The following is an 18,839-nucleotide window of genomic DNA, read 5'->3' as shown; positions in this document are numbered from 1 at the left end:
GGGCAGCCTTAGCCGGGCACTCATGGACTGGGCTCATCCATGCACAAAATAGCTCACTCACGGAGATACCCGTGATGAAAAAAGTATGCCGGCCTTCTACAGTAGCAACCTTGTTCTCATGCGAGGCCACAACAGCCGGCAGAGCTCTCGAGACGCCTGACTCAGAACTCCACCATGGCCACCAATGCAATCCCTACAGAAAGAGTTAGCTTAGAACATTGCATGTGGCAGAGCATTTTAATGAGAAGAACTCTTTGGACAGAATTCCAAAAGTGATGGGAAACCATCACTTGGATGGGCTAAACTGCCCATGCCATTGATGACAACATCATGATGATAACATACATAGGTTTTCCCTCTCTATGTGATACGATTTAGATGCTAGTCTGAGACCGACCATGACTAATGAATGACTTTCACTTCTCTCCTGTTGGGAGTGTCAAATAATTCCTGGAGTGGAATGGCTTACATTTAAAGCACGGGCCTCTTGAACGCTGTTGTCACCATCCTCTTGCTAGTAGCAAAGGGATAAAGTCTAATCCTGACTAATCTAGCCAGCTGCACCTCCCTCTTTTGGGGGGCGGGCAGGATGTGTGGGTGTGTGTGTATTGACAGCTCCCACAAGGTGGACTGTGTCCCACTTGGACACCGTCGAGCTGCATGAATTGAGCAACATTGGTGAAACTGTATCTCCATGTGATATTTTACATTTAGAAGAGTTTGCGATTCACTGTTATGTTTTGTAGACAAGTAGATGTTAGTCTGTTCATCCTTTTTTTGTAGATGAACAATGGTGCAGTGTTTTACCATATGTTCTGTCTTTAAAGAACATTAGTATTAGCTGTTCCATTGTGATTTAGTTCTCATTTCTATATGATATTCATCATTTTTACATGAGGTGTAGCGCGTTTGATATTGCCCCAAGAATACGTCTGTACAAATAAAGGCCTCCCCTCCATCTGCAGTTGAGTAAATAAACCCTCCCTGTTCACTATTTGCATAAATACGGTGACGTGTTTTGAATGCTCTCAACCGTACGTTATGCATGAGAACTGTTGAGAAACTGGTTTTGTTGTTTTTTCTGTTTTTATTTTTTACACAAAAACTGTCAATCTCTAAATCATTATATGTAAATGTACTCACCTGAAATGACTAATGCTTCATAATCATAATCATTTTTGAGCCTCTTCATGATGAAAGTTGTTTTTTTGGGGGGGGGGGTTTGGCAACAGGATGGACAGTTTTACGTAACTGTTCATAACATAATCCATTTTAGGTGTTTGGGAAAAGTCTGAGCAACAAGCACTGACCTTTACCGAACCTTCTGAAGAATGAATGTGCTGCTGTTAAATTATTCTCCATACGCTGCTTGGATTTCTTTCCTCCTAATATCCTAACGCCCCCTTTGGGTGAGGCACAATAGAAGGATTTCTGTACATTTGGGGGGTAAAGCAGTGCTTCCTTCTCTTAATTGGACCTCACCACTAACGTGGACTGACATTCCCAAGAATGACACATGGTCTTAGTGTCAGGGAAAGTGTAAATAAACGTCTGTATGCTTCTCCGTGCTCTGACAGTGGCTGCTTATTTTCTCAACTGCACATGTAGGGCGAGGCATTTATTTTTACAAACACGTTTTTAGAATTTTTTAAATTGCTTTGTAAAATCACAATTTTGAGCCTCAAAATTGGCTTTGCAGCACTCCACTCCTGCAAAAACACAGGAAGTGTCCTAATTTGGTTCAACGTGGCCATTTTTGGGGCCATTTTGGTCATGTCTGTAGTGTGACTTATTCAGCGACGCATTTTGTCGTACAGAAGTTGTAAATATTTTCTCCGATTATCCAAATTTAAACCTTTAGATGGATTGGCGATGCTCAGTTGCATTAGTCTAGTTTTTATTATTACGTGTGGCAGTGAACCTTGTGAATATAGTTTTGCTCAAGAAGTGTAAACACACGATCTCCATGTAATGTAGGCTCATCTTTAATTCTGTATTTGGATTGTGTTTACAGCATGCAATGAGTCTGTACACTTTAATCTGGGACAGTTTTCATACTGTGGTAGGTGCTGCTGTTTTGGTTAACAATGCCATTCAAATGGTCTCAACAGTTTTAGTCTTTGTCCACGTGTGAACAGTAGTTTGCAGGTGAGGGACGACCTTGTCCAAATGTGGACAGAGTGGACTGCTGGTTTGAAAGAGTAGCCAAACAATCTGTCAAACTATCGAACATGTTATTCTTGTTCCTAACATCTCTCCCCCAAAGTTTGAAAAGTGGCCACTAGCGAGCACCACCCCAAAGGGTCACACCCACGAGAATAAATAAATGGGGGGACCTTGAATTCAGAAATGAAGAAACCTTTGGATTAAAGGTCACTGTTTCAACAACGAGCTATGACAGTTTTTCTGTTTATTTTCCTTTAACGGATGAGAAGCAGCAACTAATGGGGGACACTGCATTAGAGGAACACCCATTATTTGAGGAAGTCCTAAATTGTGCATGTCTTGTTACTGTTCTGTTTTCCTATGGGTCTATTTTGAATTGAATCCCTCACGTTGAAGTGTGTTCCCGTACTGACGTTCACTATTTGTCAACGCCGAACCGTGATGGAATTTGTCTTTCAGCACAATTGTGCCACCATAAACAGGATGATGAGCCCTCATTCTGCTGCGGTGTTGACACACTACGTCAGTGAAGATCCCGATTAGTTCAGCCCTGACGAGCGCAGCACATCTTTGTAGTGACGAGAGGGGAGAGAGAGCAAGTCTGAACGTGAGGACCAAAGAACACAATCCTATCACTTTGCGTGTTTACAGGGTCTTTGTTGGTTTTAGACGACACACCGCGCATACTCGAGATGAATCTAACCGTGTACAGTATTTAGTATGCTGATCCGGCTGTTGCTGGGATACGCTACTTGAGACTTGATTGGCTTTTGTCGTCAGCTTGTGACTCTTTACTCATCTTAAAAACAAAATAGGCAACACAGGAAGGACAACATGGACACTCTTGTTAATTTGTCAAATGTTTTCCTAATTTTTTGCTGTCGTCACTAATTGAGTCTTTAATGGGGCTCTATTCTCAATCAAAACATGGCTGATATCTAGTCTCAAAGCAAGCAGATCAAGTTAGGCCGGGCATCTTGTTGTCTATTTGAATGAGGCTACTTGAGTGGTGAGTGGCTCGTTTTTTATCTCGGACTCCCAAGAAAACGTAGCGAACAGGATATTGAGACTCATGGAGGCCCCTGGAAAAGTCCTTATGCTTAGAACGCTAAGTTGAAAAAGCTGCCGCCAACACGGAGGCTCTTTGTTTCTGTTCCCGCAAGACTTTCGGGGGGGGGGGTGTTGTCACTATTCAACTTATGTGGTGTGTGTTGTATGGTTTTAGTTAGCTAAGCTTTGTTTTAAGTAGTTTAACTCATTCACTCCCAAAGACGTATTTATACGTTTTTTTTAGGTTTTTGTTTGCTAGAGTTTTTGTATGAAGGCTTTGATGCAGTTTCTGACCTGAAGTGGAAGCTTAAAGCGATGGTAGTCGTTACAAAAAAAAAAGTGTGCTTCATCTGTTTCATTAATGGGAAAAACAAACAAACTAAAAAACGTATAAATACGTCTTTGGGAGTGAATGAGTTAAAGATAACAGCCAACAGAATTGTTGTAGTACACTGTAGTGTATGAAAGTATTCAGAAACCTGCGAGAAGCTGACAGTCGTCCACATCTGCAGTCAATACTCCTTCATCGAAGATCAAAATCAGTCCATTGTTGGGCCACTTATAAAATTATTTAAACCACCAAGTGAATGTTTTGTTTTGACTTTTCTCAGCCAGCAAATCTGAATTTGTACGTCAACCACACTTGACTACATTCACATCCATTCACACTGTGCTCTGTCTCTTTTGACTCAAAAAAAAAAATGCTGTAAATGAGATGATGATGATGTAGGTTAGTAGGATGGGGATTTGTGCTGGCTAAATTGAGGAGGCATTTGTGCTGCAGAAAGAGGCTGAGAGGACCTTGTAGGGTGTATTGGGTGGACGGAGGGATTTAACCCCTCCTGCCCACTTTTTGGCACCAGTTGCTGTCCTCTACTTAATCCAATACAACCACCAAGGTTTGTAGCCGAGCCAAAAAATTGTTTCCTTTCCTGTTTTTTGGCTTGGAACCGTGTCGAACTTGTAGGAGAATTGGGGAGGAAGTGAGTGGAACTAGTCGGGCCGGGAGAGGGGTTAATCCACAGCCCAAAAATTATTCCATCATCTAATCCGGGTGGAGAAGGGAGAGACTGGTGGGAATGCGAACATTTAGCTCAGCGTTACGGCATTTTAGCGGAAATTTGGCTTCTTTAATCAGAGGGGCTTATCAAGACTTGGGGGCAATGGCGGAGATAGAAAAGGCAGCCAAGTGTTGGAATTCAAAGCCCTTAGGAAAACAAGTAAAAAAGCAGCCACTGAATATCGTGGTCAGAGGATGCTGTCAAGCAAATTCAGAGGCCTCTGTTTGTAGATACTAAAAGTCTTTGGTTTAGATTAGAGTGCGTTGTGATATGCTTGCAAATTTGGGTTACATTGCCACTGTGAAAATGTAACTGTTTTGATTCCAAAAAAAGAACAGGCTCTTATATATTATCAAATATTTTTAGCCAAAGCTCTGGATTTAGAAACCAAGATCTAAAGTGTATATTTGAAATGCTGCTTGGGACTGTTCAACATGGTAATGGAGGCTTCGGAGTTCGCTCATCATCAAGATGACAATTAAGCGATCAAAGTAAATTGTTGTAACTTGTTGTAGACACCTAGAAGCTACCAGCTAATTGAAATGTTGTTTTGCACAAACCAAGTCCACGTTATTTTGCCAAGTGGGATGGATGCATGACTAATCGGATTGTTGTGTAAGGTTTGACCAATATTGCTGTCCAAGTGATCGAGCTGGTTTTTCCTTTTTTTTTTTTTTTTTTTGCTGGAAGTTAGGCTTTTGTTAGAGAGTGCACAGTACAACGGTATTGAGTAACTCTAGATCCCATATGTAGCTATTCCATCTTAGCTATTATTAGGAAACTCAAAATTACTGCAGCAGAGCCATAGCAGAAGGCTTTTCGGTACCCCTTTGACACCTTGACCACTACACCACTCTTTAACTGGAAGCTGGAAAATCTACGAGTCAAATTCAACCCCTCTTCCCTATTGATACTGTTCACACAGAAGTCAGAGGCACCAGTCCAAGTCTGGGATCACTAAACGTTTTGCAGCTCCATGATGATTCTGCTGCATAAGAGTCTTATCTGCCATTACCGGAGATGATTCATGTTTTGTACCGTCTTTGGTTTTTGGCTTGACCAAAATCCAATGATTTAAGACTTCCTTACAAACACCTGCCAGAATTACATTGTGTGAAAGTTAGGCTTCTCTATATTTCATGCGGAACAGTGCTGGAATCTACTTCCAGATTAGTTTAACATGATGGGTGGATCTGCAACTGATTGTGCTGATTTGGAGGATTACGACCTGGCATGCAGGCTTGACTGACTCCCACATTAAACTAAAACTTATGCTCATTAAAAAAAAAAAAAAAAAAAACTCAAGATGGATTCAAGAATTAGTTAAAGATGAGATAAAAGCTCTCCTATTTTCCAGGCCTGTGATAAGGGCAGCTCTTTCCGAGGGCGACAGAACGCTATTTTATATATTTAAATTATCACCAGGGGGCCTCTTAAAATGGCTGTCGATACGGAGGAAGAAAATTGCCTTTTTGAGGGCATCATGTCTTTTTAAGGGTTTGCCTGCCATGAAAATAACTTCTCTAGTCACGTCCCTCAAGATTAACCCCTTCAGACCTGTATTTTTTTCTATTTGGGCATTTTTTATTTTATTTTATTTTTTTACTGATTTTGACTCTTCACACATTAGAACAACATGGGAAAAAAATTGGGGTTATATTATCTTTTTGTTATAGCGGACGCCAGGATAATATGGCTGTAACCTGTTGTAAATTCACAGCTTATATGTAACATTTTTTAACATGAACATCATGCAAATCAACTTGCTATTGTGATTGGTTAGCGAGGATCCAATCATGAACAGAAGTGTTGACATCATCCAAGTTGTGTTTTTATTGGTTTAGACACGCAAAGTCATGTCCACTGCAATCATCTATCGGTCCAAAGGGGTTAAGAAATAGTCAGGTCCCTATAACAATTTGACCAATTGATAAACAATTCTCATCTCTACCATAACAAGTCTCTATCATAAAAGGATGACAAAAAAAGCCTGAAACTGAAGACTGTGAACAGCAATCGGGCCATTTCATTTGAAGCAGCCATTTTGAGCGAATTCTCTTGCAACTTTGGCCCAATGAGTCCCATAAAAAACTGAACAGGAGGTTGACCTTTTGGTTATCCAATTTGCGCTGAGATTTTTTATTGTTTTTTTTTGTTTTGTTTTTTTGTTTTTTGTTTTTTTTAAAGCTAGTTGTTTGTGGGTGTAATCAAGATCCTTTTGACACCAGAAGTAGGAAGATAGAGTTTTGAAAATATCCATGCAGTTTACATGTGAACTTGAGCTAAAGCTGAACAAAACATTTTTATATTTTTAACCTACATGTGGGTGGTATTTTAAAGCACAATAAGTCCGGCGTATTTGCTGCCCTAGCTGCTCGGTTCGCCATCCCAGCATGCCAGCTCTCCAGGCGCAGAAGCAACAATTCATATATTCACAATAGAGGATCCCTGTGGTGATGGCTAATGAAAAGATCTGCATTGATGTATTGTCAGCAGATACCACCGTTGACCTGAGATTGAACTTGCTGATGAGACCCCCGGCCGGGGATATCTCATCATCGTGTGAAGTTTCAGAACCGCGCTGCAATGTGCATTACACGATACGGCACAATATTCACGTTTGCTGAAGGGGCTTGTTGGCCTATTGTTGTTTTCGTCTTGCTAATCAGAAACCAAAGGCATTTGCGGATTAAGCTCTCTTGCCAAGTTGTATTAACGGGATTATTGGCCCGCGAAGCCGCAAGACGCGCTCACATGTGTTATTGAACTTGATAATTACATAACCTGCTCAAGACAACATCCTGTAAAAGAAGAATGCGTCTAGCTAGCTACACAAGCCAGCCACGTGGCTTGGCAGCACAAGTCTTTTGTTTGTGTGCTCCGTCCTCAACGACCTGCTGTCAACTTTCAAGTGAGTCTGTCAAGTGTCCGTCGCCTCTGGGCTTGAACGAGTCGTGGATTACCTAGCCCGGCAACCCTCCTCCTTTCATACCTTGACTTATTGCTTGTTAATTTGGGACAGGTAAAAAAAATTTCCAACTCAAGGGCCCCCGGGCCCGGAAGGCAGACCCGAGTAGCAGTTCAATCAGTCTCTTGTTTTCATTTGGATGCTTTTCTAAAACAGGAGATTATTTAGGTAAGTGGCATGTGATCTGTTGCCAGGCATGATTTGAGTTGAGAGGAATCCTTTTTAACTCGTTTTATTCCTTTAGATGCACTGGGAATGCCTCTTCAAATTTGTCAACGTCATCATTTTTTATGTGTTAAAAAGGTAGCTATTCATTCAGCATAGTATAGCAGTCTTTGGTTTACAACAATTCTGACATGAAGTTTCTAAGTTATAAAAGCAAATGAGCAAGCTGAAAATAGGCCTAAAAATACATGGTCACACGGCTCATTGGAATTATTTTTATATTGATGGCCTAGATTTGATTTCATTCAAATATTTACAGCATGACTTTACCGTTGCATCAGCAAGATTAAGTGAAAGTAGACACACCTTTTGAGGACACCTCACAGTCGCGTTTTGGAGAGGGGACGGGAATGTGACTTATAGAAGTTACCCAACTTCATCCCCTTCTTAACACCACCCCTATCACATCACAATTATGGAGAAACTGCTCACCAGAGGTTCTGATTTTTAAATGTATAAATGTCTGCATATTGCCACAGACGCGTTTTGCGAGTCAAACTTCAACTGCAACAGTTGACCAATCAGGACGAAAAAATGAACCTGTGAGGCAAATTTGAAATTTTGATTGGGTAAAAAGAGATTAGATTGACATGGTAGCACACAGGCTGAAAATTATTGGACAAAAACAAATCCATGGAAGCAGTGCAGCCAATAGAAATGCTTCAAAATGAACAGAATATACTTTTGGGAATAGATTAATGTAATTTCATGAAACAACGTTATTTGTGTGCTCGGAGAGATTGTGTCAGACAATATTGATTGACCTCTGGGCAAACTGGGCAACTTTTGACCACGTTGTATTTTAATTCAGCATGTTGGCATTCCTTTTGAAGGAAATTTAGAGGGAAGTCAGGCGGAGAATGTTCCACAACTATTTGTTCGTGAGACAATGCAAGTGACATTCCAGTGAAAACAAGCAAGTCATGCACATTCCTCTTAGCGGCCTGCGTGGCTCACCTGACAACAAACCACCATGAAGAGATTTAAATAAAAAGCAAAATATTTCTTTTCTTTTTTTCTTTTTTTTTTATCAACAGATTCTGAGAATATAGTACAAACGCATGCCAACAGGCAGCTCCCCCTCCTTTTTTTTTTTTTTTTTTATAAATCCCCTGTCACAACACATTAGCTCGCCATGGCCATTTGCTCAGGATGATTGCAGCTTACGCCAAGCTTGTTAGCGTTTAGCACCGCCATGGACTTGACGTATGGCCTGCGCCGCTTTTATACAACACTATTCCCGTAATATAAGACTTCAAAAGGCCGGAAATTAAAGTTGTCATATTTTTATATGTTTATCGCTTCGATTTACAGCCTAATTTATTTGCTGAATGAGTGGGCTCACAGATGTTTTCCTTCGTAGGCGGTGACAGGGAGATGCTTCGGTGACAAGGATTTCAGGGGAGGATTGGAGAATGGAATACTGCTGTGCGAGTAAGTGGTGCTTTGTTTTGATTTTTGTCAGGCCTCAGTGATGACCCTGTCTCTTTGGTCGTTTCAAGTGTATGAGTTTTTGTGCTTTTTTTGCATACAAATGTTTTAAATGAAGTTTGGCATTGGCTGGCCTGAGCAGTAAATTTCCCTGCAAGTAGCTAGCTTTATAGGAGTTTAGGAGCATCATCAGGCAGTTCCTGCCACAAAGAGTGCCACAGTGTCCACATTGTTGCCCCAGTTCACTTCCAGTTGGCAGACAACAATCCAATGCTCTGCCTGCTGAAAGCTGTTCTGGGAGAGCGAACCACAGCAGGGCTTTCCTGCGATTGAAGTTGTATGAGTTATGCGGTGGGAAAGAGGAGTTTTCTAATGGGAAAATTACATCTTTTCATCACTAAATAACTTTGCCGGAATGCCGGCGATATCAAATGGCACAAGGGTATCCGTGGGTGGGTGTTTCCTCCATGGGACACTTTGCAGTGCGTCCTCCTGATGAAAATGCATACAAGGCTCATAGAACGGAGCTTCTCAAACTGGTGTCCCCGAGTCATCGATTCAGAGTCTGTAAAATAATTTGCCGTTATGTAGTATCATTTTTTTTTTTTTAAGAAATGTCTGCATTCCTGGACCCCAAACGTTCGAGAACACCATTGTTCATCTCAGTCGACAAAATTCATAAAAAGGCCTTAAATCCTGAAAATGGTTGAGAAAATGTATTCATGTATTAATTGGGCTTGTCTCCATCAGGTTGCTGAGCTCTATTAAACCCGGCTTGGTGAAGAAAATCAACAGACTTTCGACTCCCATTGCTGCTCTGGTAAGTCGTTCACCGATTTAGAAGTCTAATTATCCCACCCCCCATTTTTCTTTAGGGAATGATGTAAGATTCATTTGGAGTAATATTGAACTATTTGGCTGGCAACCAGTTCAGGGTGTACCCCGCCTACTGCCCATAGCCAGCTGGGATAGGCTCCAGCACCCCCCTGCGACCCTTGTGAGAGGAATAAGCGATTCAGAAAATGGATGGATGGATGGATGGATGGATAATATTGAACTTTTTGGGGACCTGGTAGAGTTGCATCCAAAACTATTTTTATGGGCAATGTTGAGCTTTTTGAAGGGGACTGAGGTGCATCAATTTAGTTGAGGTTGTTTCGCTATTCTCGACACTGCCTGTACTGTATCTCCACATTTTAGGGTTTTTGTTGAATTTCAGATATAACATATATTTTTCCTTAACTCATTCGCTCCCAGCCATTTTCACTGAAGCAATCCCGTTCGCTCCCGGCTGTTTTACTGGATTTTGACTGATTTTGCATGGCCCACAGAATATTGTGTTCTATTGCTATAAAAACATGGAACCTATCAAAAGAAATATTAGTCTCTTCTTTCATCAGGAACAAATATCTATCTGTTTCCATTTTACAGCAGTTAGCATTAGAATATAGCTAAGTTTCATCATTATTCACAAATCTGTTTAGAATTCTGTTTCAACATGGCCCTGATTGATCTCTTATACTCTGCTGCCAAATGCTGGCCGTTTTTCTAATTACTACCATTTTTTCGTCCGTTCTCTGCAGTTGAGAGGCTGCATCAAAGCATTCTGTATGGTCTAGCATAAAAAAACATAAGAAACGTATAAATACGTCTTGGGACACTTAAAACATTTAAAATAGAACGTATTTATATAAAGATTAAAGTCGCTTCTTTCATCACAAAAAGTATATTTCTATCTGTTTCCGTGTTTGCAGCAATTAGCATTAGAATATAGCTAAGTTTAATCAATTTTCACAAATCTATTTAAAATTGTGAGTAATTGAGCTTTTATTCAACATGGCCCTGGTTGAGCTCCTTTGCTCTGCTACCACCTGCTGGCCATTTGTGTAATAACTACCATTTCTGCAACCTATCATTGCAGTTGAGAAGCTGCATCAAAGCCTTTGTGTGTTGTTGCATTAAAAAAAAAAAAAAAAAAAAAAAAAAAAAAAAAAAAACGTTTATATACGTCTTTGGGACGCTTAAAACCTAAAAAATAACTTATTTATACTTTATTGGGTAAATGAGTTAAATAAAAGAAGAATCCTATTGAGAGCCATGTGTTTCTTTGAACAGCGACATTGTAAATAAAGCAATGCCGGATATTCAGTAAACTGAACTGTTAGGTCGCCAAATACTGGCCTGCCATGCACATTGCAGAACTGTTAGTTGTTTTGGCAAACAAGATTTGTTTTAACAATGTCACTTGTAAGCTAACCAGGTGATTATTGGGGAGACTTGCGTAGATAAAAAGAGCCAAGGGACACTGGTTATTTGGATCATGCATTAGACAAACAAATCTGGGTTGGGCTGAAGTGTCTTATCTGGCGGCGTCACTAATGGCTGCCAATGAGCCTTTGCCACTTTTTTTGGGGGATTTTTTTTTTTTTTTTTTGTGTCTGGTAAACACGTTTCCTCATTCCCTGCAGGCCTTTTCTGCACCGCAACAATAACAAGTAATTATGCTGTTGCACTCAATCTCGGTAACATGTACACTAGCCAACACTTGTTAAGCAAGGAGTACACTACAATACAGTCAGTATATATATATATATATATATTAGGGGTGTGAATTGCCTAGTACCTGGCGATTCGATTCGTATCACGATTCACAGGTCACGATTCGATTCGATACCGATTAATCCCGATACGAATGGTCACGATTCGATACCGATTAATCCCGATACGAATTTATAAGTCGATTGTTGATTTTTTTCCATTCAAATTTAGAAAATACTATCAGTAAATTTGTACATGTACACTGTAAGATTTGTATGAATATATTTATCTAAAACTTAAGGCTTATAACCGTGAGCCACTGTACACAAACAGTTTGCAATCTGTTTCACATTTGAACAGCATTAAAATAAAAATATTAAGGCTTAATGTGCCGTTCATATAACATTCTTCCATGCTCAAGGTGTGAATCCTAAAAAAAAAAAAAAAAAAATCGATTCTGCTGATTATTGAATCGATTCGAGAATCGCGCGATGTAGTATCGCGATATATCGCCGAATCGATTTTTTTTTAACACCCCTAATATATATATATATATATATATATATATATATATATAAATTAATTAATTTATTTATTTTTTCTGTACAGATTCCATCAATTTTGGTCTGTAATTAAGTTATTGGCAATGGACACTTCATGTGTTAAGTTTAAAATTTTCTGCCTTTTTCCCATATGCCGAATGTGATGCACACAGTGGTTTTCTGACTGCGATGGTTGCTTTCAACACAACATGAAAGTTGAAATGAGTAAAGTGATAAACTTCACAGCGTCACAGAAAAAAGGTGGGAGAAATGCTGGCTTTCTGTCAAGTGGTGTTTATTGTATAGATGACGGCTCAACCGGGATCATGAGTAATGAATACATTTTTACCTGCGAATATAAATATAACCCCCTGTAAATAATAATCTAACCCTTTCAAATGCATCATCATTCCTAACTTCCCGCAGCTTTGTATGTTTTTTTGTTTTTGTTTTTTTACTGGCCAGGGGCGCAATTAGGGAGGTGAGAAAGAAACAAACAAACAAGAGGTCGGCTGTTATCAGGCCCCTTCATAATAAAACAGAGGCAACTCCCCCCCTTTCCTCTTCCTGTTTAGGACTAATGGCAAAATGAGCCTCTGAGGAGATTTCTAATTAGAGCGAGCAGCTACGTCAGCGCTCTGGCAGCTCGGACGCCGTCAACAGGTCGTTTGTTGCCCGCTTCCGTTTTTTTAAACTTACCAGCCAAATGGCATTCTGTGGTGTTATTTTTTCCTGCTTTGGGAAAACCTACGAATGATTCCAATGGAGGAGACCAAAGAGGAGCATACATCCAAGGTGAACATCCAGCACTGTCAGAACTCTTGAAAAAATACAATATGGTAAAGTTTAGGGGCTGAGCCCTGAATGCAGTCTATTAGTTGCGGCGGAAAAGCCCAAGAACAAGCACAAGCCGACCTCTGTCAGTGACTCACTGCCTCATGTTCATGTATATCACACACAGTACGACTTGAGGGCGAATGTGTGCGTAACCCCTCACACTCTGCAATCCTTTTACCTTTCTCCAAACAATCTCAGCTGTCAATCACGGTTTTGCGGTCGGCACCCGGTTTCCTGTAGTGCCGCGGCGTCGGCCTGCAAATCTGCAGCGGCATCTGGGAACACACACACAAGCGCATGTTTTCAAGTCAGGTGTTATAAAGGCCAAGCGTGTTCAGGAAAACTTGGGGGGGAGGTCTCTTGACTGCCGCACTTTGTTCTGTGGCGAGCATTTCGAAATGAATCAGTCATACATCATTTCCTCGATCTGTATTTTACTCTTTATAATCTGTTGGTTCCGTACTACAAACTGTTGTCATCTCGAGATGGATTTTCAAAGTTTTGGGTGCAGGGACTACTCGTAATCATAAGGTCAAACATAAGTACCTAAATGCCATAGAAACTAAAATGTATAAAATAAAACGTTATGATCATTTTGCGCAGTTTACCACTTTTTTTTTTTTTTTTTTTTTTCAGTTTACTAGTACAAGCACGGTGGGTGACTAGTTAGCACGTCCGCCTCCCAGTACTGAGGACTCATGTTCGAGTCCAGGCTCCGGCCTTCTTGGGTGGAGTTTGCATGTTCTCCCCGTGCCTGCGTGGGTCTTTTCCGGGTACTCCGGTCTCCTCCCACATTCCAAAAACATGCATGGCAGGTTAATTGGGTGCTCTGAATTGTCCCTAGGTGTGCTTGTGCGTGTGGATGGTTGTTTGTCTCTGTGTGCCCTGCGATTGGCTGGCAACCAGTTCAGGGTGTACCCCACCTACTGCCCAAAGCCAGCTGAGATAGGCTCCAGCACCCCCGCGACCCTTGTGAGGAACAAGCGGTTCAGAAATGGATGGATGGATGGATAGTACAAGTACTTACTTTTCTGTACTTGCCAAGTACCAATAGTTGGTCCCATATCATTAGGTCTCAGTTTATTTAATTCATTCATTCATGTTTTAAGTGAAGTTCAAAAAATACAAATTTCTCTTATATTACACATGGAAAAGACAACTGTTTTCATAAAAAAAAAAACGTCTTGAGAAAAACTTGCGTAACTTTAAGTCGCTATCAAAAGATGACTGAAGTGTTTGTTTGTGGTTGTGGGTGAGTGACAGTTTATGCGGGTAGTGCCGCCTCACCGGATCGGAGACAGCACTGTCCCCATAACACAGGAAGCCAAGAGTCGGGCTCTTTTCTTTGCTCCAAAAATTAAAAAAAAAAAAAAGGTCGTGAGAATGTTCTCTTATGTGTGTGTGAATGTGTTTTATCTCCTTGCAGGATAACTTGAACTGTAAAAGCGCATTTCCATCAAGCGTCTGCAGTAGAATTGTATCTGGACTTATGAATGTAAGGCCATTGTATTTGTGTTTCGGTCCGCGAGAAATCAGGGTGGAGAGGAAATGGTGACACCCTGAGATGGTGAGAGAGGGAAGAGAGAGAGAAAAAAATTGCTTTGCCTGCAGCTCTCTGAATGACAGAAAGCAGGAAAACAAAGCGAGCGAGCGAGCGAGAGAGGGAGAACCTGGGAAACAGGAGGGAGCGCTCAGCTCAGGTTGCATCCCACACAGATTTTGCCAGAGAATGTCGAGGATAGAGAAAGCAGTGCATGAAAGGTAGAGAAGAAGCAGGTGATTGTGGGGAGATGCAATCATTTGATGACAAATTTGAAGTTGTCTGATATGAAAACATGGCAAAGTTAAATCTCCATCAAGCCGGTATTCGTATTTTCATAGTTTAGTTTACTTCAGTTCAGACTTTCTTTCTATGTTTACCAATATTGACTTACCTTTCTATACGTACAGTATTTCTGCAAATAGTGTCCGGGGGGTGTTGTGTATGCAAATGTAGATGAGGGGGACGTGCCTTTTGTGGGTGATACAGTAGATCTAAAGTAAATTATTTTGACATATTTTTAAAAGTTGTTCCATGACCAGTCTTCTTAAAGCAGTCATATTTCCCCAGTGAAATGAATTGAAATGTAATTTATCCATTCCAGCTTCCCAAAAATACGCACCCATTTTTTTATTATTTTTTTATTTGTATTTAAAATGTAAAGTAAAATTCCACCCTATAATATAAAGTAAAACAAATCTGGTTAAGATATCTTATAAACTGCCTTCGTAATAAAATCTTAAAAATATGTGGAGACTTTATGGACACCCTGCACCTGGAGATGGGCTGACCTCCTCAGTAAACCACAGTGGGATTAGTTGTTCTTTGCAGAGGATAAATAATACATTATGCTTGTGAGTATTGATATATTGTCTGTCTAAAAGGTTGTAACATCACAAGCCCCTCTGTTTTGTTTTTGTTTGTTTGCCGTTTTATCAGCGTTAAGTTAACTATTTACTCTGTGTGTTGCTGTTTTGGTTAGCGACAGAGTTCAGTTGTGTACAGTAGCTAACTCTTAAATGAACATGTGTTTTCCGCACACAGCACAACCTGAGTGTGTTTCTGCGTGGATGTGAGGAGTTGGGACTGAAAGGTTCCCAGCTTTTTGACCCTGGAGACCTTCACGTCACATCTACACGCACCGCTGGCAAGTAAGTCGGACACTTTGCTCACCATTTCACTCACATGGAAAAAACATAATGCAAACGCTGTATTCTTTACGGTATTTGGAATTATATTATTGCAGCATTTTTTTGTAAATACCATCTTTTATGCTTTATTCCTTGGCAGGCTGGAATGGGTTAATGGCATTTCCATTCATTTCAATGCGGAAAGATGATTTTGTAAGAGTAATGTAAAATGAGTTTTTAAATGGCGTAAGTTGACAGTTGGGTCGAATTAACAGTGTTATCTTGAATTGTTTCAATGAGTGATAGCATCTTCATCCATCTGTCTGCAAGCGATCTTGTTTTTGTTCCTGGCAATCAGTCAGTTGGATGGCTCAATGCGAGTCAATGGAACAATGACTGCATCTGTCACACGCGGTTTCGGTCGGCTCACGCTGCTCGCTTAGCCGTGAGCGCTACTGCGTTGCCTGGAGACAAAAAGCTTGTGTTTGTAGTTCTTAAAGTGCTATATGTGTGTGTGCTGTCATCCAACTCGCTAACAAAGTGTCATTCCGCAAATGCGTCCTGACACAACAGTGCAATGTTGAGTGTTGCCTATAAGAGCAGCCTGACTTGTTCTGTCAAGACAAGGAATTCTTCGGTCAACATGTCACCCGTTTTGTCCTGATCATGTTAACAAGGGTATTCTGGTGCGTTGACAAAACAAACACTGACGGTGTTGTTTTCAGCCTCTGAGCTTTTTTTTTTCGCACCTGGTTTAAATTTGTTAGGATAATACTGGGTGTCGGCAGATCTTGTAAAGGGGACATATAGAAAAGAAGGGAATTACGAATAGCTCCAATGTTAACATTAGCATAAAACTTTTAGGTTTCAGCTAGAAAGCAAATGTCAGGAAAAGCTTTCTAGAACATCAGATTTTTATTTTATTCTATTTAGGTTAATTAGAGGCACTTTAAAGTGTGACAACTGTGTGATTGGTCAAATCTGAACATAACCCCCCCCCCTTCCCAGTATGCACACTTGAACACAAAATTGCTCCAATTTGGTTCTAACCATCATATCAACAACTATTTTGGCTTAACTTCCCTTTTAAGGACTGTGTCCACATGGAAGTTGTAGCTGTTTTATCTTTTCTGCCAAGCATCCTCCTGCCTGTGTGATTGTATAAAGGCAAAATAAATACAATCAGCTGATAAGCTGCAGGGAGTGACGATAATGCTCGATTAGTCCTGGTCCGGCAGTCTCTGTTCACAACCTCGCCTACTCTCATTAGATATACACATAATGAGGATGTCTCTAAATGGACAGAACCAGCTTAAAAATAGGATGTGATCATTGTAATGGGGCTGTTTCCACTGGTTATGTAAAAAGTGTCATGACAGGAAGACTTTTCGGATGCATGTTTACTGCCCGGGGAAACAGTTTTAACCAGGAAGAGGCAAGGACACGCAGATGTCAGGCCACTGTGGCAAAATAGATTTTTGCGATAAGTGACAGCTTCCTCTTTTTTTAATCTATCCCCGTTCAAGCACAATTTTGTCCAAAATACAAGTCTACAGTGGCGCTTGAAAATTGAAAGGCAATCTTTTCACACATCTGAATTCATGGAGAAAACCTTTATTAACCGGACAGACAATATTCAACATTGAGTGTGAGCCGAAATTTATAGCAAAACTACTCACCTTCTGAAGATAATTGACAAAACTTGGAGGAAACAGGAAGGTGTTTACATTTTCTTGGTCATTTCTTTGCCATACATTTCCTCCAGTACCATACAAATACAGTTGATCTCTTTTTAACTCATTCACTCCCAGCCATTTTCACTGAAGCAAACCCCTTTGCTCCCAGCTGTTTTACTGAATTTTGACAGATTTTGCAAGGCCCACAGAATATTGTGTCTATTGCTATAAAAACATGGAACCTACCAAAAGAAAGATTAGTCTCTTCTTTCATCAGGAAAAAATATCTGTTTCCATTTTGCAGCAACTAGCATTAGAATATAGCTAACAAATCTGTTTAAAACTGGGGAAAACGGCTTGTTGCAACATGGCCCTGGTTGATCTTATATACTCTGCTGCCACCTGCTGGCCACTTTTGTTACAACTACCATTGCTTCAACCATTCTCTTCAGTAGAGGCTGCAGCAAAGCCTTCTGTATTCACTAGCATAAAAAAAACAAAAAAAACACCGTATAAATACATCTTTGGGACGCTGGTAAGATTTAAAATAGAATGTATTTATACGTTATGGGGAGCAATTGAGTTCATAAATCCCACTGCTTTGGCCACTGTTACATTATGGAGCATTAAAGCAAGACCTTAGGAGGTGTTTTTAATGTCGTTCAAATTAAAACATGACAATGGCATCATGGCACATTTTCGCGCAATCAGCCCCCATATCATAGGAAGCGGATTATTTTAATGTAATAATAGTGCAAGGATAGATTAGTGATGGGAAAAAATGTCCTGCTATCTCTCTCCACAAGTTTTGTGCGTAATATTAAATTAAATAGCTGAACAGGCGGTCTCTTTGTCAGTGATTGTGGATTTCCGTGGGCGGCTGCAACTTTGAATTCTTGTTATGCCAAATATTTTATTAGATATGAAGTCACTTTTTCACTCGGTTCCTCTGTGTGTGGTTGTCCACAGGCGGAGCGACTGCAGCCGAAAGCTCAAAAATGTAAGTGACCTCTTTTGATTTTAAGATGATTTTTTTTTTTCACTGTTGAAAAGAATAGCAACACTGTTTCCCAGGTCTAACAGATGCGTGTTACTTTTACGCACAATGTAACAAAGTCACATTTTAACGTTTTTGTCTGTGATACAAGTGTAAAAAATAAAGACACATCGTGTCTTAAAGAGGAAGTCAATCTAAAAAAATATATATACAATCTTGACAATAATATGTTTTATGCTGCCCCACTCGTCTAAATACGGTATTCTGGTTAATATTGTGTTAGTGGAATATGAGTTAAGCAGTAAAATTCAGCAGTTATTATCAGTATGCAGAAGGCGGCCATTTTGCCACTTGCTGTCGAGTGAAAATGACATCACAGTTGCGCAGGTCTCAAGTAAAAATCAATCACAATTCAGTTTCAGAAAACTTGTGAGCTGTGATTGGCCGTTGCGTGAGCCCTGAGAAACTGTGATGTCATCTTCAGGCGACAGCAAGTTCCAAAATGGCTGCCCATGAGATGAATAAAAATGCATGACTTTACTGCATAACTCATAGTCTAAAAATGTAATATTAATCAAGAAGTCATGTTTAAACTAGTGAGGTCACTTAGAACGTATTATTGTTTTTTTAAAAAAAGTGTATTTATAGAAGGAAACTCGAAGGCCTTCTAGAGGTTAA

The 18,839-nt window shown here is 40.2% G+C and overlaps 1 protein-coding gene across 6 annotated transcripts in view; it reads left to right on the top strand.

Moving 5' to 3' along the window:
- Positions 1-18,839, top strand: part of LOC144025481 (LIM and calponin homology domains-containing protein 1-like) — a 49,094-nt gene that overhangs the window by 5,989 nt on the left and 24,266 nt on the right. For all 6 annotated transcript variants that reach the window (XM_077531526.1, XM_077531523.1, XM_077531525.1 and 3 more), the window contains exons 2-5: positions 8,834-8,904; positions 9,652-9,721; positions 15,403-15,509; positions 18,134-18,164. In XM_077531526.1, coding sequence (XP_077387652.1) covers positions 8,834-8,904; positions 9,652-9,721; positions 15,403-15,509; positions 18,134-18,164 — 279 coding nt within the window. The remainder of the gene's footprint in view (positions 1-8,833; positions 8,905-9,651; positions 9,722-15,402; positions 15,510-18,133; positions 18,165-18,839) is intronic.

Source organism: Festucalex cinctus, chromosome 9 (genome assembly GCF_051991245.1).
Source record: "Festucalex cinctus isolate MCC-2025b chromosome 9, RoL_Fcin_1.0, whole genome shotgun sequence".
Lineage (NCBI taxonomy): Eukaryota > Metazoa > Chordata > Actinopteri > Syngnathiformes > Syngnathidae > Festucalex > Festucalex cinctus.
This window is presented reverse-complemented; position numbering and strand designations above follow the sequence as displayed.